This window comes from Lactuca serriola, chromosome 7 (assembly GCF_051521515.1).
Source record: "Lactuca serriola cultivar US96UC23 chromosome 7, Lser_US96UC23_V15, whole genome shotgun sequence".
In the NCBI taxonomy this organism is placed as follows: domain Eukaryota; kingdom Viridiplantae; phylum Streptophyta; class Magnoliopsida; order Asterales; family Asteraceae; genus Lactuca; species Lactuca serriola.
In genome coordinates this window covers 72,950,382-72,971,831 of record NC_136414.1, presented here as the reverse complement: position 1 = coordinate 72,971,831, position 21,450 = coordinate 72,950,382, and the positions used below count along the sequence as shown (strand labels likewise).

Here is a 21,450-nt window from a genome sequence, read left to right as displayed (position 1 = left end):
AACAACTATCTTAACAAGAAATTACAAACTAAAATAACATAACAAATTAACTATTGACTACATACTTATTACTTTGACAATTTCTTCTTTTTCTACTACACAAAATAATACTTATTATTTTGACTTGAAAATTACTTATGTTTTTAACTTTCTAGTTTCCACAATACAGAATAATAAAACCAATATAATAATAGTTAATGGTGAGACAATGAAGTGACACAAAAGTTAGGATCACAGTAAAAACAATGAGAGTACATGGTATTTTGCATTTCATAATTAAATAACACAGTGATGTAAAATTATATTTTATTAAAATAGTTTCAGTCAAAGTAAAAAAAGGTAGAACTCATTACAGATAGTCAAGGAAAAGACTCAAAGGGGAAACAGAGAGAGCAATTAACATTGAGAGAGCGGAGGAAATGTTGTCTAGGCGGATGCCAGTGATCTAAATGTCGAGAGGAGAGCCTCAGGATGGTTCCAGCAACTCATCGAGAAGTTGAGACCAGAGAGCAAACAAAGAGACAACTAACGAGTGATAGGGAGAAGAACGACACCAGCTATGTACGGACGGCCGACGTGTGATACAGTAGGGTAACTGCATCAATTTTTGAGAGACTTTAAACCGCTTACATTGTGAAAGTAGGTTTTTAGTTTTGATATTTTGAAAAATTTTAAATCTTATTTATTTTCGAATAATGGTTTTAATTTTCAAATAATTTATAGTTCTCCCAATTTTCTTTACCCCCATCATTTTGATTGTGTGAGATATATCTTTTTTTTTCCTTTTATCTTTACTTGAAAGTTGAAATGATATTCAACATAAAAATAACGATATAATTTATTGAAAGGTATTTTCTTAATGGATTTGTCCATTAGTATGCCAAAAAGCAGGGAGGCCATGGCCCCCTAGGCCCCTATAGGGTTCCGTCACTGCCTGCCAAACATAACTAGGTGCTCGACCTACCCTGCAGTTTATCTCAACCGGATACGGGGACTATTTCACCCTTACCCCTACCACATAATACATAGTATAAACATAACGTCAAGCATATCTGGGTGCCCGACCTACCCTCTGGTTTATCTCAACCGGCTACAGGGTCTAACCTACCCCTCCTACCACTATCACATAATATCATAGCATATTAGCAAATAGAGCATAACAGATAGTGGCATACCAGAAATGTAACACCCAGAATCAGAAAGACCAAGAAAAGAAAAGAAAGGCTCTAAGTCATTAGTCAACTCGTCGAGTCCAGGGAGGAACTCGACGAGTCGGAGCAGGATCCGGGGCATAAAGTAAGTGACCGACTCGGCGAGTCGACTAGTGGACTCGGCAAGTCTGGTCTGGATGAGGAAAACCCTAATCCCGGGGGTTGTGCCTTATTTAAAGAACATCACATCCCTTACCTAACCTCTCTACTTCCCTTTTGAGATCCATAAACCCTAAATCGTGAGTGAGAGTCCTTGGGAGCAATTTGGAGCTTAGATAAGGGAGTTTTGTGAAGAGATATTGAAGATCAAGAAGCTTGGAGCAAAGGGCTTTGTAGAGAGTTGGATTATTCTTCAGTGGGAGGTCATCCTTGAGGTAATAAGCTATTGCTTTGGCTTTATTGCAATTAGATCTATTCTTGAATGAGATTTTGGGGCTATTTTGGTAAGATTGAGATCTATTTCGGGTTTGGGACTTAGATCTGAGGTCGCTACTTCAGATCTAGGGTTGTGATGGTCCAGAATGTCTTAAAGCTGAAGTCAATAAGTTATTGGTGAAGCCCCTTTGTCTTAAACCCTAGCCTTAGAGTGTTTTGGGCCTTTAGCTCCTTGGTTTCGCGTAAAGGTTGCAACTTTATGTGGGGGATAGACTGTAGAAGAGTGGATCTATGGATTGGAGCCCCTGGATGGCTCGAAAAGCCATTGTATGGATTGAGAACTAGAGAGAACCAGTGAGTCACATGGGTGTACTTGACGAGTTGTATGAACTTGTGCACGGACTCGACGAGTTGGAAGAACAACTCGGCGAGTCTGTTGACGATTGCCTAGGACTCGGCGAGTCTGTTCTTGGACTCGACGAGTCAGATCGTAGAACCCCCAACCTCTTCTGGTTAAGACGCATATCAGTGAGTTGAGTGGTGATTCAGTGAGTTGGTCAGGATGGGACTTAGAGATCGTTGAACTCGACGAGTCTTGGGGTGACTCAGCGAGTTGGGTCGTATTTTGAGAGCTTCTGAGTTTAAGGACTCGGCGAGTCAAGTCAACTGGAAGGTTGACTTTGACCAGAGTTGACTTAGTTTGACTTCTAGAGTTCAGTTTGAAACTAAGTGTTATATTGATATTAGTAGCTTGAGGAGCTACTGGGGCAGCGGTTCAGAGAGTTGTCAGACAGCAGCCAGAGGTTTATCAGCAAAGTTCAGCAATGCGAGGTGAGTCTCCTCATTGTTTGTATGGGTCTACGGCCACAATGTCGGCCCATGTAGTTATGTATGATAGGGAGACTCGGGGGTTAGCCCTAGGCATTATGCACGAAAGACCAGGAGGCGGCTCCTGGCACACAGTATGTTATAATGTAAGATAAGAAGACCTAGGGGTTAGCCCTAGGCAATATGTAAGAAAGACCAGGAGGTAGCTCCTGGCGCACTGTATGCTATCGTGTATGGAAGACCTGGAGGTGGCTCCTGGCACACTATATATGGAGTAGCCTAGTAGAGTAGTATGTATAGTTGTCTTTGTGATACTTACATGAAAGACCAGGGAGTGGCCCTTGGCACTTGTCTGTAAGACCCAGGGAGTAGCCCCAAGCTTGACCAAGAAGACCACGTGCAGCTCGTGGCATAACCACAAGACTATGTTTGGCACATAGCACCTTACTTGATTATGGATATGTTGGTTATGTACGGCTCTTGGCTATGCATGGCATGTATGGATCAGTTGGTTTGTATGGTATGTGGTATCTGGGGAACTCACTAAGCTTCGTGCTTACGGTTTTCAGTTTTGGTTTCAGGTATTTTGTTTTCAAGGAAAGGAGTCGGCTCGATCGCAGCGCATCACACTATGTTTTCCGCACATGAGATCTTTGGGATTACACTCTGATATGGTTTTATGATAATATGTTTTGATTACTGACACTTTGGGTTGTCATGAGATATTATAATGAGTGTTTTGTACTAATGGTTTGATGTAATACCTTATATAAAAATGAAATTTTTAGACTTAAATTTTGGGATGTTACAAGAAAATTATCACGAAGACAATCATCTCAACCATACTCAACTACTAGTGGGCCGAAATTGGTGCCTTCGACCCACTTCTCCTGGAAGGTAACTCACCTCGATGCTGTAGAGTAGCTGAACTGTCATCGGCTTTGAAATCAACCTCAGTCAAACTTCTATACATATAAGATCTCCTTTAATTACCCTTTCATACTCATACCCCCTTAAGGTTCAACTTTGGTCAAGGTCAAGGTCAAAGTCAACATTCTGGTCAAAGTCAACATTCTGGGTTGACTTAACTCGCCGAGTCCCATAAATCATAAAATCTTGTAATCGCGATCCAAATCGTCGAGTTCTTTCACAACTTGTCGAGTTCCTCCTATCAACAGAATCAAGACTTTCCCACTCAGCTCGTCCAATCCTTCTTTTTACATAATCGAGACACTTCGACCCAACTTGTCGAGTTCCTCTATGAACTCGTCGGGTTGTTCAGTCTGCTTAGCTTTCTTAATGGATTAAGTCACTAATCTTCAGATCTAAGCTCCATACTTCAGATATAGACTGGAAATGTCCTTCGAAGGGTAAAGTTTCCAACTTTACCCGTTAATACCCTTCTCCAAGATATTTAGCTCAAACCATAACTCTAAAAGATCTAGATCTTGATCCAAAAGCCATCAATACTTCAAGATAGGGTGTACAAACAGAGATCTCGACCTTAGAGACTAGATGAACATGTAAAGCCTTCAACTTTCTCTTCATGCATGGCCCTTTGGATCTTAAAAGGAAAAAATGGTAGTCTAAAGGTTGCCTGGGGCTTCTATGGCTATAAAGTTTGCACCTTTATGCCATGAAAGCCCTTCAAAACCCTAGATCTAAAAGCGTATTCACTTGGGACGTCCATTTCCCAAGGATCAAGATATTTGGACCAAAAACCCCATAAAAGTGTTAAGAAAGAGATCTAAGCAATCATTTGGAAAGTTTGAGACTTACTTACCAAAAAGTGACGAGGATGGGGTAAAGTTTCTGGATCTACAAACTCCTTCTTGAGTCCTCAAGCTTCTTCTACTTCCACAAGCTTTAAATACACATAACTATCTCAAGGATGGCTCACAAACTCACACAAGGCATTAGGGTTTCGAGATTTAGGGTTTGGGACTTAGAGGCTGTAAATGAGGCTAGTCTATGGAGGTTAACATGTTTAAATAGGGTGCAAAACCCCTGAAATTAGGGTTTCATTCCGCCAGTCCTACTCGTAGAGTTGAGGCTCTCAACTTGTCGAGTAGACTTCACAACCCACGTCCAACTCCATTCCTACTCGACGAGTTTGGGGCCTCCAACTCGTTGAGTTTTTATACAAAATGAATAAATTTGAATTAAATACATACCAGGATCGGACGTTACAGTAAAAAGTTAAGGTTAACTGAAGAGTTTGTTTTAGTTAATTTAACTATGTAAATGATAATATTAGAGTCTATTAGTTTTTCTCAGTACCAACTTAGACAGAACGCATTCCGAATAACCAAATGTGGGTTGAGTGCATAAATAGGAAAGTCGCAGCATAACTAAATTCATTTTTATTACTGATTTCATTTAGTTTATTTCACTGTAATTTTTAGTTTTAGTTTTAAATCAAAACCCCTTTATATATATATATATATATATATATATATATATATATATATATATATATATATATATATATATATATATATATTTCTGTTTTAATGAGTAGTATGTGCCTTACGCAAAGAGGCATTAATCATTAGGCTGTATTCATGAGGATTCTACTCTGCCTTCGTGTGCTATCCTTTAGTGCAACCAAACAATGAAAATATTATTTGCTTAAATCGTGCCCGATAACGATTTAACTTACATCATCATCAACAGTTCACACAACTGAAATTTTTATTTGTTTTCAAGCAGCATGACCTCAATATCCTCTTCACCATTTTGATTGAATTAAAAGTATATTAATATTTGATAGAGTCATATAATTAGCCATATAATATGGAGATTCTGATGAAGTTTCATTCATAACATAGTTTTCTGAAAAGTTTAGAGAATGTAAGTCATTTATGGTCTACCAGTGGCACATTCGTGTCCGTACGACGAACCCACACACAACAATTCAATGAATTGAAGCCATTTGAGTTTATATTTGCACTCCATGTGCAGTTGTGCACTAGAGAGTAGGTCTTGATGCTATAATTTTTACAACATTAACAAACCTTTTTACTTTTTACTTATGTATCAACTTCTTTTTTCATTCTCCCTTATATGAGATAACATAAACCCAACATACCTTTTTTTTTTCTATTCATTAAACTACCTCACTTTAAAAATAATTTTTTAATTCTTTTATGTTTATTTTGCCTGTATAACATAAAAAACATAATGTATTTCGAATGAGAGCACATATGCATACTCGGTAATCCATTTCCATAATAAACGATGTTCTGAATTTGTGTTTAAAACTGGAAAAACTCCACTACAAGAAAATGGTTAAACCCAAATTTTCCAGCAACAGAGATATCCATCGTTGAAGTAGAAGAGTCGGTTGCTAAAATTCGGTCACTAAAATTTAACCACCATACAATACATGACTGATTTCTTTTCAAATTGCAAATCCATCGCAAAATGATTCACACACGAATTAGAGACGGATTTAACCCGTGGTAGTGAATAATTTGTTATGTGATAATGAAAATTATAAGATTAAAACATGTTTGAGTGCATATTTTCGACATCAATATAGACATTCCAATTGGTATACCAAATAAGTTATGTGAAAACAATGTCAATTTTATGAAAAAAACGTAAACCGGTTTTTTTGGCAGATTTCCGTACCAATCGGTTGTGCGAAAACAACTAGACCAAAATTGTAGTTTGATCCATAAAATGGTTTGACATACCAAATCAATTTTATTGTCATCTTTAGGTACTCCAAATACTTGCTATCTTGCATGTGCCACAAGGAATACTCACAATTTAATAAGTTTGCGTGATTAGGAGTGTCAAATCCAACATTTTCAACCATGGTATAAGTTATCAAATTTTCTAGACACAATTATATAGTGGTCCCTGTATTTTACCAAAAATCATAAACTCGGTTCTTACTTTTTTTTTTTTGACAAACATGGTTCCTATAGTTTCCAAAACTTGCATGAATAGTTCTTTTTGTTAACATTATTTGTTTTAGTCGGTTAGTATGAGGGTAATTTCGTCTTTTCAAGTTGAATGGAATGAGTTTGTGATCATCAGTAAACCATAAAGATAATTTATGTAGTTTTGACTATATCTGATGTTAATGAGTTTATGGCTTTTCCATAATTTACTTTTTAAAATGTTACGTGGACCCCTTCACTTTGAACTTTATAAAATGTTATTTTCTATCATTTTATTTTCTAAATTTTCATGTTTACCGCTATAGTTTATATAGTTTTATAAAGTTCAAAGTAACGAGTCACATTGACCTAAAAATATGGAAAATCACAACCTCATAAACATAAAAATTGACAAAACTATATAAATTGTCATATGGGTTATTCATGATGACAAACTCAATCCGTACAATTTGAAAAGACGAAATTACTCTCATACCTATTGACCAAAACTAACGTTGTTAGCAAAAAGCCAAAAACGATTACTCATACAAGTTTTTATAATTGTAGGGAAAATATTTGCTAAAAAAATTAGCAATGACTGAATTTGTGATATCTGATAAACCATATGGACTATTTACGTAACTTTTTCTATTTTCTAAAACAGCAAAACCATAAACACAAAATTCAACATTTTTGTTCGAAAAAAAAACCAACATCAATCTAAAGATTGTACGCTCAAATCGTACAATATAATGTCCATTTGGTACAACTATTTATGCATATGTAATAAAACGAATTATTAATCAAAGTTTTAATTTGTGAATTTAGTGGCATCATTACTCGATATCTTTTGAATGAAGTCTTTCACTTGGGTAATAAGCTGTACAGATTCAGACAATTCTGGGGAGATATAGAAAGCATGGCACATGTTTGGGTACTCAAACAAATACACTTCTTTCCCTGACTTTTTCAGCCACTCATAGTACCTTTTTTGCCAGTCCTGTAGGGCATCGCAACCGCCAACCACCAGCATGACCGGCGGCAATTTTAATTCCGATATGTTCACCGCCTTTGGGCCGCTAACGTTGATGATTGGGTGGTCCCGATTGAACCCTTCTCCTTCTGGCAAAAACGCCTTCCAAACCCAATCGTTTCGCTCTATGGAAACTAGTGGTGTTCCGGCTAGGCGGATCTCTGAATCTGTTCGCTCCTCGCCGCCAAAGAACGGTTGAATCGCTACAACTCCGATCACCTTCAAGAAAAAAGGGAAAAACAACGATCAACAGAAGATCGCTTTATGAAATTGCAAATAATGACAGTATATATAGTACATCGATAATTGATTAATATACCTTAAATCTTTGGAAGTTGAATTCACAGGCTCGTTGAGCAACATGATGAGCTATATTCCCACCGGCGCTATCTCCAACAATAAAGCAACGCAACAGATTCGCATTTTCCGGCAGCGATTTAGACTTGTTTTCTTCATCATCGAGAAACTTAAGCACATCGAAGCAATCATCATGTTGTGATGGATACCGATGCTCAGGCGCAAGCCGGTAGTTTACAGAAACAATAACAGCTGGTACTTTTGTCGCTAACCGACGGCACATGGTGTCGTAAGGAAGAGCATCGGGGGAGAGGAAGACAAATCCGCCTCCATGAAAATACACAATCACAGGGAGTTCTTCACCGGCGAGTTCTGTAGGTACGTAGACTCGGAACCAGAGATTACGAGCTTTATCTACAACGACGTCGTGTGACGCTACGCCGTTGATTGGTTGTAATGTCGGTGGATTCCGGAAGTCGATTAAGTTAAGAAGACGACGGTTGATGGTGCCGTTTTTTCGGAGAAATGCGTTAGTGACAGTGAAGTGGAGGGAAAGAGCAATACGTGTTTTCCATGGTAAGGAGAGTGACGGCTGTGGAGATTGAGTGGTGGCTTCCATTGACAATGATAGCTGCTATTGGCGAAGTTATTTGTTTTTATTTCAAAATCGATCACAACTATCGGTGTTTAATTTTGAAAAAATAGTATTATTTTATTGTGGTGTTTAAAATGAGAATATTTTTAGCAGTATATTAATATAACTACATGAGGCCCCAGGGCCTTTGGTAGTATCCTTTATGTTTTGTCCACTATTGTCGGAACTTCAAACCACCCAACAATGGTAAAAGTGAAATATGAGAATGGAAAAGAGAAACAAGAGACATAGATTGCATTGAGGCTAGTGGCCATGGCCACATGAACCCACAAGCTATCCCCTCGCCTCAATGGGAATGGTTCCTTGGTGCCACATCATTAGAATGCTACTTGTGTACGAGAAAATACCCAAAGACTTAAAACCATTATGCATTTAATTTTATAAAGTTCAGTGGATTGTCACGTCATCTTTCTACAATCCATACAATTCTATCAATTTTTTCTTACAATGTAATGAACTCTACAAAGTTCAATAGAATATTAGAAATTGTAATATATAGTAAATATTTAAAAATTAAAAACTTTCTTTTTTCTCATTGAAGAGTATAATGACCGTTGAACTATTTATTAAATACCAAGATGACATCTCACACTGATAAAATTTCATCCATTGATAGATACATAGACATAACTAGGGATGAGAATTTGGCCCAAAAACCCAAACCGAACCGAAAACCGAACCGCACCGAACCGAATTAGACCCGAATAAGCAATTCTATTCGATTTTCGGGTAATTAAATATGCTTATTCGGTTTTCGGGTTATTCGGTACGGGTTACCCGAATAAGGGCTTATTCGGTCCAAATGGACCGAACCGAATATGAAAAGTCACATTTTTTTTTCCACCTGCATGATTGCTTATTCGGTCTTATGTTCTATCAATCGTTACCCAAAATACCCACGTAATGTTTAATGTTTAACTTATATACTTATAGATAGTTTTTTAGGTGTTTTGGATGTTTAATGTTTAGTTTTTAATATGTTGCTTAATAACTATATCTTAAGATTGTGGTGGTTGGATTTTACATTTTATATATCAAGAATAGTTAATATGTGTTATTCGTGTTTATCATAAGCTACAAAAGTCATACAAAATACAATATTTATAATCACATTGTAAATGTTATTTGGGTTATTCGGGTCGGAACCGAATAATACCCAAACCGAACCAAACTCGTATTGCTTATTTGGTTCGGTTTTCGGTTCATACAATTACCCTTATTCGGTTTTCGGTTTATTCGGGTTCGGGTCGGTTCGGTTCGGTTCCGACACGAATAATATCCCTAGACATAACATCTCATTCAACTCTCTTATTGAACTCCTCGCTATTGATACTCTAAAGGAGTAGCATCATAGTGTTGGTATCATCTTCTCACCCATACAAAACCACTTTCAATTTAATTATAATATTCATTTATCCAAAAAAAAATATATGGCAAGAATAATATTATATTTTAATAAAAATAACTTTATATATATATATATATATATATATATATATATATATAGAGAGAGAGAGAGAGAGAGAGGAAGAGAGAGAGAGAGAGGGATAGTTCAAATAAAAGCAATAAATAGTGTAAAAACATTATTTTTATGTTATTATTCTGTAATAAATTTTGTATCTACAGTTATATGTTATTATTCAGCAATTATTAAATGAATAGTCACTCGTTAAAACTAAAATTAAAATTTACTATAAAAATGCATATATATATATATATATATATATATATATATATATATATATATATATATATATATAAATTTATAATATAATAATAACATTCAAATGAATATATGAATAATCAAACGTTAATATTCATATTAGAATTACTTCAACAATACGCATATACAACATTCATTACATAATAACAAAATATATACATAATGTTTTTACGTTCCCACACTATTTATTGTTTTTATTTGAACTTTTATATATATATATATATATATATATATATATATATATATATATATATATATATATATGAAAGCTATTGAGCTTAACAATAGTAACCTTTAGTGTCTTTAGGTTTTTGCTACAATTCTTTAGCTACTTTGACACTTTTGGACCTTACAGTCAAAACTTTTATATTTTGGCATAAAAAAACAAAAAACGTCCCGGGGCGAAGCCCGCGCTTTCCTCCTAGTTCAAATTAAAGAAACCAAAATTACATAATGACTAAGGGCATGTTTGACACGAAGCGTTTGGGAGTTTTACAAAACGCTCCGTTTTGAACAAAAAAACATCTTTTATCACTATAAGTTTTTACCATTTAGTTTAAACAAAACGCTCTAAATGTAAAAGATATCTCACGTAGCTTTTATAAAAATGTTAGTTACTACCATCTACCCGCTTCCTGCTACCCGTTACCAGCTAGTTTTGCGAAACATACCCTAATTAAAATAATCGAACATAGAAAAAATTAATACCCTAATGCTAGCGAAATGTATCTAAATCATGGCCTTCGAAATTGCCCGTCGTCATCTCTACAACACAGATTATATGTTATCCCATCACTCACTAATGCTAGCGACAAGTGATCGAAAAAAAAAAATTCATATCGCTTAATGTTTGTTGTTGAAGCTATGTTTTTTAATATCTTGTTTGACTTCCTCCATGATCTCCACTTTGTGCTCTTGAAGTTGGACATAAAGGTTATATTTATCTCCAAAAATCCATATTTTTTGGGTTTGAATTTCATTGAACCAATCCCGACCTTGAAGTCAATATCTTTGTTTTATTCCTTCCTACAACACATAGGTTTTTCTACTTTAAGGTTCTCCGGCTCATCGCTGAAGTCAATAAATTTCCTCCCATCTAATTGTTGTGTATAACAATGTCATTCGGAAGTTCTAGATCGCTCTTTCGAATTGGAAGTGGCATTTTTGAACTTTCTTCAAATCATACCAAGCACTGGTGTAGGGAAAAGGTTTATATGTCGTTGAGATTCTTGCTATTGCACAAGCACCACTATAGATACATCAGAGTCGTACTCCTAGTTTTATGTGGGTTCTTGAGATTGTTGTAAATTCCGTCGAATTCAGTTATTTTCAAGTTCATATCGCGTCATTTTGACGAAATTTGGTTGGTATTCATATAAACTCATTTGCCTATATTCCATGGAAGATGTTTAGAATAGATTCCTAAAAGATATATCCCATTTGAGCATTTACTTTGACCAGGTCTCGGGAAACTAAAATCCAAGCCTTAGTTAAAATGGTTTCTTCTTTTTCCTCCCAAGTCTTTAGGGCTATTTGACCAGTTTTTGTTTTACCCTTTTTTTTTCTTTGATGGTCTTGGTTCACCAAATTGTGTTTCAGATACTACATCATGAGATTCCGATGTTAGTTGATGGAAAAAAATTATTGTCGGAAAGGTTGTTGAAAAATATTGTGTAGTGAGATATGGGAGCTTTGTAGCAAGTTCAAAAAGCCACATTTGTGGTGAATCTAAACTCGAAAATTGACTGGGAGGTAGTGTCTTAAGGAAAACAGACCATCAAGATTTTGGTTTCACTTCATTGGTGGAGTATTGTGATTTTGTTCTATACTGAGAGAGTAAGTAGGTAAGTTGGTAAATATATATCTTGGTGTGTAGTAGTGGGAGAAAATACTGGCATAAAAAAATTAAATGAAGTGGCAGTATTTATAAGTAAATTGGTTAAAAAGTTTAAGTTAATTTTTTAACCCTTCTTGGCATGCTTTTTTCCTCGGAAAACTTACTCTTCTTCTTATATTTGTCTGTTGTTGATATTGACATGGCCACACCAAGAAAGGAGCATTGCTCCATGCCAACTAGGGGTTGGTATGAACAATGTGGCCTTCGTCCCACGTCACTCGTGTTGTATGTATACTGAGATCAAGGTTGTCAATATCGGGATTTTACGTAGGAATGTTTTTGGGTTCGCAAGATCGGGACCGGGATCCTAAGATCCCACAAAGTGAAACATAATTATAACTTCTAATTTTAAAACATGAAAAATATATTAAACATTCAATTTTTTGTTCAAAAGTCATAAAAACTTCAAAAAATTAGTCACAACTCACAACACAAAATTATAAAAGATAAATAGGTAAAGGTTCAAATACATAAAGTGGTAAAATAATGTTTTTCAAAAAAAATAAAAATAAAAGGAAGGTAGGATCAGATCGGATCCCGATTCTACGATCATAACTACGATCCTACGATCTTACCAACGATCCTACCCTAAATACAATTCGCATACGATCTGGTTCATTTTTCATAGCTACAATCGTACGATCCTACAATCAAGATCATAATTTTGAAAACCTTGACTGAGATGTTTAAATGAATACACTATGTGTAACATCCCAAAAATTTCAAAAAATTTGAACTTTTCAAAAAAAAAAACCCTGATTCACTTAAGAGGTATTTAAAAAAAAAACAATTGTTTCTTAAACATTATTCAAAATCGGAATCGTTTATCAAAACATTTTCATTATCAGAGTTTCCCAGAAATCATAAGTTCCAAAAACACGAGGATGTGTACGGCCATGCTTTCGTCTTGCCACGGTCCACTGAAATACTTGAAACCATAAACCAAAATACCAACACACAACAGATAACATATATAACAAATAATATGCATACAAAGCCTTCATCATGACTGGACCTCCTCACCGTGCCTTCAGACTATCTGGACCGCTCACAGAACCTTAAGCATTACTGGACCGCCTCACTTGGCTTTCAGACTATCTGGACCATTCTCTGGGCCTTCGGCCTGACTGGTACGCTCTATTGGCCTTCGGTCAAGGGGGTGAATCGTTATTCTTGAAAGTGTTAGAATTGGTGTTTTTTTTGTGATGGGGTTAAAGTGTTGTTGTAAGAAATGTTTAGGGATAAAGATTGTAAATAAGACTATAACTTCAACAATGAATTAAATGTACGTAATGTTTTCTTCCGTTTGGTTCCATTACGTCCGTTTCTTCCGTTTCTTCTGTCGCTTCCTTATTCCTTGTCGATGGTTACAACTCCTTTACCTAAAACTTAATTAAACAGTCGAGCCGACCTCCCTTGGTGAGGGGTGTGTACGATGAGTGATTTGAGTGGTCAAGATTGTTAGTGGGGGAAGTGAGAAGGTGGTGTGATTTTCCGGCAAAGGTAAAACTCCGACGAAGAGCCATGTTTTCCAACGACAAATTGCTACTCCGATTTCCATCCTTTTCCTGAACAGTGCTTGCGAATCGGTCCAGCGAAGCTGTGAGAAATCGAAGAATCAACGAGAGGAGAGTATGAAAAAAAACATATGTATGTTACTGGTTTTACATAGAGAAATACGGGAAGGTGTCGGCTTCCTTTTTCTTACACCAGTGGCATGCATGTTGTGGGCTTTATCCACTAGACATCTCCGGCGAGATTCAGAGTAAATGGAATCTCCTGCAACGAAGGGCGTAGTGGAATATATAACTTCACGATTGCGTGTGGATAGAATGAAACAAACAAGGATTCGATGATACATTGTTTAATTACCTTAATATTGTAGTAGATATGGTGCGATGCAATAGTAAGCATACGGATATAGCTACCTTGGTGGATTTCATGCCATGTTCATTTACTGTGAGTAAAATCCCTTATCCATACTTGTTTTACTACAAGGTAAACATAATATTTTAGATAAAATATGAGGTATAAATATATCCGCATCATATATTAAAATATTTGTTCATTAGAAAGGAGTTTCACTAGTCGAAATATAGTGATAACAACAATTTTCAGAGTCGATTGATTTGTTCTGTTGTAGCTCGGTATGGGATTTTAATTAGTAACTTTTTTTTTTGGAACCGGCAAAATGTGATATATAAAAATGAAAATAACTCCACTAGCAAGCACCTAGTAGAGAATATAGTTATAATACATCAATAGAATAAAGGGGAGGAGTTTCATACTCTCCAATCTATACTATTATTTGCTCCCCTATGTTTAATCCACACATATGTCAAAGATTTTTTACAGCCCCCACTATTCTCTCTGAATTTAAGACAATTTTTTTAAAGATCCTATCATTCCGGGCTCTCCATAAACACCATATGGTACCAAATAAGATCGCAGTTAATCTACTTCTCTTCTTAGGACAGTTTCCCCATCTAGATGCATAATCAATTATGTCCGACACTGAATAAAAATCTGTCTCCAGTAAACTACATCAATGAAGGATCATCCGTAATACATCCATCGCCAACATGCATGTTGCAAGAATATGATCACCTGTTTCATCTGTCATATTACAGGCACCACAGATAGTTGAGTCCATTGTAACTCCCCTGGTTTTGAGTGCTTCAGCTGAGGGTATTCGACTTTGTTTCGCTCTCCAAATAAAGCCCAATACTTTTAATGGAACCGGTTTAATCCACGGGAAGATTCTGTCACATACCGGAAATGATGCTCTTTCAATTCTTTCCCGTAGAGCTGCCACACAGAACCGTCCATCTCTAGCAAAAGAAGATACCCATGTGCCACTAGCCTCCTCCTGATGCATTACATCGTCGAATGAAATATTAATTTTTTCTAACTTTTTTATGCTTTTTACTATATTGTTCCATACACTGCTCCAAGGATGTTTTGCTCCAAACCTATTATTTGCACCCACCAATTTATGAAGACCATTGATAATTTGGACCCAAAAAGAGTTGGGTTCATTTTTCAGCCGCCATAACCACTTAGTTAGCAATGCTAAATTAAGGGAACGAATAGAGCCAATACCCAAACCTCCAACAATTTTTGGAGCAATAACCTTTTCCCAGGCCACCCATTTTATGCTATTCTTGCAAGTAGACCCTCCCCAAGTAAACTGGTTACGAATTTTCTCCAATGATCTAATGACTCCTTCCGAGGCGCCAAAGATAGATAGGAAGAATGTGGGAATGCTTCCTAGTACCGTTTTGGCGAGGGTGATTCTGTTGGAATAGTGTCTAAGGCTGCAACTATATTAGACAAGTATTTGACCCGGTTGTGCATGATCATTTTGGGTTGCCTTCACCATAGCAACTTGACTGGATGATTTATAATGAGAGAAAAATATTATTAATATATTATGAGAAAAATATAAGGAATAATAATATTATTATTTGATTAATATAAGTCATAAATTAATTAGGAATTAATTTGGTGACTTAAAGAGATTAATTAAATATAAGAGCATAAACTGTCAATTGTATGATAGTTGTACTTTGGGCTATAATCTCTTAAGGATAAGGGGTGGACGAATTTAGGGTTTAGAAGAGCCTAGAATTCGTCCAAGGGCTTATCATAAAGGGATTGGATTGCTTAGGGCTTAAGTTATCCAATTAGGGTTTAAGGGTGAAACCTTAGGAGCCTCACTAGTATAAATAGACCCTAGGGGTTAAGGAAAATCGACATCCTTGTCTCTAAAGAAACCCTGGCCGATTTCTTCCTCCTCTCTCCTCTCTTTATAATCATCCTCTTGCTAGTTGGTGTTTGTAAGCCATTAGAGGAGTGACACTTGTGACTCTAAAGCTCCAAGGACAAGAAGATTCAAGCAAGTGATTCAAGGTAATCATCCAAATCTGATTTCTTATGTTATTATACTAGAATTATCATTAGAAGTCTTGGATTCAATGCATGTTTAATTAGAGAAACCTAGATCCAAGCATTAGGGTTTGTATGTGCACATAGGAATGTTCATATGGCTAAAACCCATCAGTGGTATCAGAGCCTTGATTGGTTTTTATTGAATTGATGCATTGGTTGGTTGTTTGTTGCTTGCAAAATTCGAATTTTGTCATTCTGCCTGATGAACTCGGCGAGTTCCATAGTGGACTCGGCGAGTAGGCCTCAACTTGGCGAGTCCATTGTGGTACTCGGCGAGTTCGAGCGTCAGAAAGAGCTAATTTCGAGATTTCTTGTTGTTTATCTTTTGGAAAGTTACCTTAATCTTAATGGGTCAATATAAATCTGATTTTGAGATATATTTGAGTGTATTCTTGACCTAATTGAAGATATTTATCAATTAATTGAATATTAATTTCCTTATGTGATAATTGATTAATTATTTTAATTAAATTGGTAAATTGTTTTGCAAGAAATAATTAAATAAATCAAATATGGATAATTATGTGAATAAATGTTAATTTGGATTATTTGTTATTTGATCCCCTATCTTTTGAAAAGTTTAAAACTTGCCCTCAAGTTTTGAAATTTATGTTTTGTGATTAAAAGTTTAATTTAGACAATTTAAATTTCAATCCCTAGAATTTTACAAGTTTAAAATTCAACCCTATACTAATATGATATTACAAGATTAATATATATATATATATATATATATATATATATATATATATATATATGTATGTATAATTAAAATGCTAGTCTTACCGTTAGTAGGCCTCATTCACGAAGTCGGTTTATAAGGTGGGTATAAGGTTGCGACCTATAAAATGGCGCTTAATGGGTGTACACTCACACTCACCGCTTGCTTGATCGGTGGAGGGTCGTTAGCCGAACGGGTAGGATAGGGCAACCTCATCTCCTCATTAAAAGTATAATATGAAATAAAAAGTAACTACATGTTTTTCAAAAAATTCCCAATCCTAGTTACTTTAGGAAAAGTGAATTGATGCAATCCTATGAAATTACACTTTGCACCGTTGCTAAGAAGTTAGTGGAGCGTGTGTGGTTTACCGGCACACTAATTGGTTCTAAGCAAAGGTGGCAAAGGGTGATTCATTGTTTATCATAGTTCGATGGAGCGTGTGTGGTTTACCGGCACATTGAATATGTGATTGTTACAATGAAGGCACCATGTGAATTTGCATGGTAATTCACACCCACTTTGTGATCCTCGGTATCCCAGTCACAAACGAGAGGGGCATATCGAGATTTAAACATGCTATTGAAAAGTTCAATGAATCTCATCGAAACCTAGGAATTCTCAATACATTTAGAACTTAAAGTTATGTTTTCATGGTGGAGAATTAGTGAATCGTCATTCACTTACCTTCAAATTGTTTGCATGTTAGATTACGGCATCCTTTTCTAATATGTAAATATTGTTGTTGGATCCTAGCCCTAATTTTTCTTATTGGGTGATAATTAGGGATTCAAATTCTAATATATCTTTGTCCTTTCTATTTATAGATGTCGAACGCGAACAACGCTACTGCTAGCTCGTTCATATTGATGAGCCTTTGCCAAAAGGTAACTTTCGATGGGACGAACTTTAGCGAATGGATAAGATACATTCGCACGATTGCTCACTACGAGGACAAGGAGTATGTCCTCGATGAGAAGCTCGAGAAGATCAACCCAGAAGTCGCTACTCCGGCTGAAATGACTGCTTTTGAGACTCATGAACGTGATGCAACGAAGGTTCATTGCATCATGATAGCCACAATGAACGTTGAATTCCAAAAGTCCTATAAGGACATGTATCCGTACGAAATGCACCAAGACTTTTTGGAGAGATACCACCAAAAAGTGAGGCAGGAACGTTACGAGATCTTCACCAACATGATCTCCGCTAAAATGGGTCATGGAGAATCTCTAACCGTGCACCTGCAAAAGATGCAAAGGTATGTCGATCGTCTTCGCAAGTTGAATGTTGACTTTGGGGAAGACTTGGCTATCGACATGGTGCTTCACTCCTTGCCTCCATGTTACAATCAATTTAGGATGACCTGGCACATGAACAAAGAGGAGGTGACCCTAAGTAAGCTCCAAGGTCTCCTTAGGGTTGCTGAGAGCAACCTCAAGGACAAGTCTGTTGCACCAACTCCCAATCCACCAGTTGCTCATGTTTTAGCAATCGACAGAAAATATCACTTTATTAGACATCGAGTAGAAGAAGGACAACTCGTGGTTAAGAGGATATCATCAGAAGATAACCCAGCAGATCCGCTTACGAAGGGACTGAGCAGGGTTAAGCACTTGCAGCACGCTAGGAGTATTGGGCTGAAGGATAATATTAGTATAGATTAGATAGTATTAGAAATGTGTAATAGATAAATGTAATTAACATTTGATGATTAAATAAAGGAGTATTATTTATGAGTAATGTTACTGTCTTATGTTAATTGTTTAACTATTGTTTCACTTTGCATGTTTTGACTTCCAGAATAATTGAGTTTATTAAGAATAATCGAATTATTCAAATTGTCCACAATCGTTCATATGTTGGAAGTAGGTATGAAAGAAGATTGTCATTAATTGGTGTGTAGATTGTCTAAATGGTATTAGACATAGCAAAAGTTTGTTGCAACGTTCATGAGTGCTTATGAACTAGTTTTGAGCATTGGAACAAACCCGCGCTTGCTGGAATCACCTTATGGAATGTGATAAAAGGGGTGATCGCAAGACGATAATATCATATGGTCTTAAAACCTAGATATATGGTTTGTTATTTGTTAATTGGTTGTACATTGATAATGCGAAACCGCATCAGTAACTTGATGTTATAAAACGCATTGTTGTGTATAGTTGATTAATGAATAAGTAAATGCATATAAGTCGAAGTTTATCTGTTACTTTTATCCGAAGAGGGTAAAAGCGATATCTCGGCCGCTCGATGATTTGATTTGACTTATGTGCCGGGCCCGATCAGAACTGAATTGATGTGTTCGATTAAGTTCTATGTCGAATAAATATGAGATCGAGAAACCAATTGCTAGACAAATTGGTTCCATAGAATTGTCAGCATGATATCTAAACAGAGGACTGTACGATCCCTTATCTAAAGGACAGGATTGATAAGATCAAAGTTTGACAGCGTCTTTGAGAGCTACGATTGCTAATCAGATTATACTTGTATATAGTTACTAGACTTATCCAAGTGGGAGACTGTTGGAATAATGTCTAAGGCTGCAACTATATTAGACAAGTATTTGACCCGGTTATGCATGGTCCTTTTGGGTTGCCTTCACCATAGCAACTTGACAGGATGATAATATATTATGAGAATAATATAAGGAATAATAATATTATTATTTGATTAATATAAGTCATAAATTAATTAGGAATTAATTTGGTGACTTAAAGAGACTAATTAAATAGAAGGGCGTAAACTGTCAATTGTATGATAGTTGTACTTTGGGCTATAATCTCTTAAGGATAAGGGGTGGACGAATTTAGGGTTTAGAAGAGCCTAGAATTCGTCCAAGGGCTTATCATAAAGGGATTGGATTGCTTAGGGCTTAAGTTATCCAATTAGGGTTTAAGGGTGAAACCTAGGAGCCTCACTAGTATAAATAGACCCTAGGGGTTAAGGAAAATCGACATCCTTGTCTCTAAAGAAACCCTAGCCGATTTCTTCCTCCTCTCTCCTCTCTCTATAATCATCCTCTTGCTAGTTGGTGTTTGTAAGCCATTAGAGGAGTGACACTTGTGACTCTAAAGCTCTAAGGACAAGAAGATTCAAGCAAGTGATTCAAGGTAATCATCCAAATCTGATTTCTTATGTTATTATACTAGAATTATCATTAGAAGTCTTGGATTTAATGCATGTTTAATTAGTGAAACCTAGATCCAAGCATTAGGGTTTGTATGTGCACATAGGAATGTTCATATGGCTAAAACCCATCAGATTCTTCCACCGAAACTGAGGGTTTTAGCTTTCCAAGTTGAAAGTTTTGACCTAAAATTTTCTATTATAGTGTTCCACGAGGCCTTTCGATTCATATTTAAACCTACCGGGACACCAAGGTAGGTGAAGGGTAGCACCGCAGGTTCACATCCAAGAGGGGTTGCCCAGTTAACAACCTCCTGCGACGGGACCCCAATACCATAACTTTAGACTTGGAGAAATTGACATTTAAACCAGATGAGACATAGAAACATCTAAGGATTCTGGCAAGGTTTGCAACATTCCTTTGTGACCAATCCCCCAGAAATAGAGTGTCATCTGCGTACAAGAGGTGAGATAGACATACATTAGCATTAGGGATATGGATACCATCAAATATACCTTTGGAAGTCGTAGTCTTCATTACAACATTTAGTCCCTCCATCGCGATGATGAACAAAAAAGGAGATAGAGGATCTCCTTGTCTCACACCTTTAGTCATTAAGAATTCGGCAGTGGGGCTCCCGTTAATAATGATAGAAGCCCTAGCCGATTCAAGGCAACCCCTAATCCACGATCTCCATTTACAACCAAAGTTCATTTGAGTCATTATGGACTCAAGGAATCCCCAATTGATCGAATCAAAAGCCTTGTTAAAATCTGCCTTGAATAATAAGATTTCCCTTCCACTTGACTTAGCCCAAGAGCAAATTTCGTTTACTATTAGGGGGCCCTCTAATATGTCTCTTCCCTCAACGAAGGCAGATTGAACTTCATCAATCACACTGCCAATCACCTTTTTCATACGTAAGGCAAGGATTTTTGTGATGACCTTATACATCGAACCAATCAGGCTGATTGGTCGATAATCCTCAATCCGAATCGGGTCTTTTATCTTTGCTACCAACATGATGAAGGAGGCATTGCATCCTCTTGAGAATTTGCCCCATCTTTCGAAATGTTTTACTGCAGCTAATACATCATCTTTAATTGTTTCCCAGAATTTTTTAAAGAATTTCATGGTGAACCTGTCCGGTTCCGGGGCTTTCTCATTGCCACAAGACCATATGGCATTTTTTATTTCAGCAATCGATATAGGGGCCTCTAGAAATTCAGCATCGGATGGGGATAGTTTCCTGAATAAATCACTCCGACAGTTTGGTCTATTCACCCACTTCTCATGGAATTTGTGGGAGAAGAATGTTATTGCTGCGTTCTTCATCTCCTCAGGATGAGAGGTCCATTCTCTATTTATCACAAATCCATGTATTTGGTTTCGTCTTGCCCTGTTGTTTACATACCCATGAAAGAAACTAGTATTCTCATCACCATCTACCACCCATTTCAATCTTGCTTTCTGCCTTAGGTCGAAAGAGGCAAATCTTTCCAGTTCCAAAATTCGACTGTAGCTCCTTGCCCTTTCTACAATTTCGATTTCAGATAATTGCCTCGATTCTGCCACTGAGTCAATTTCTTCCACTCTTTTTTTTCGAATCCAGGAGATCCTTATTCTCCTTTTGATATCCAGTCGCCCTCCATTTTTTGAGTTCACCGTTCAGATGTTTAAATTTGCAGGCTAAATAAATATCAGCAGCCCCAAACCCATTGAAATCTTCCCAA

At 36.5% G+C, this 21,450-nt stretch overlaps 1 protein-coding gene and 1 long non-coding RNA gene across 2 annotated transcripts in view; one reads left to right on the top strand and one right to left on the bottom strand.

The window, feature by feature from the left end:
* Window positions 1-21,450, top strand: part of LOC145061998 (uncharacterized) — a 71,193-nt gene that overhangs the window by 41,259 nt on the left and 8,484 nt on the right. The gene's annotated exons all lie outside the window — the stretch shown is intronic.
* Window positions 6,791-8,350, bottom strand: LOC145063337 (putative carboxylesterase 18). The gene is made up of 2 exons (XM_079010926.1): window positions 7,660-8,350; window positions 6,791-7,559 (listed from the first exon to the last, which is right to left on the bottom strand). The coding sequence occupies exons 1-2, from the start codon at window positions 8,254-8,256 to the stop codon at window positions 7,119-7,121; spliced, it is 1,038 nt and encodes a 345-aa protein (XP_078867052.1). The 5' UTR covers window positions 8,257-8,350; the 3' UTR covers window positions 6,791-7,118.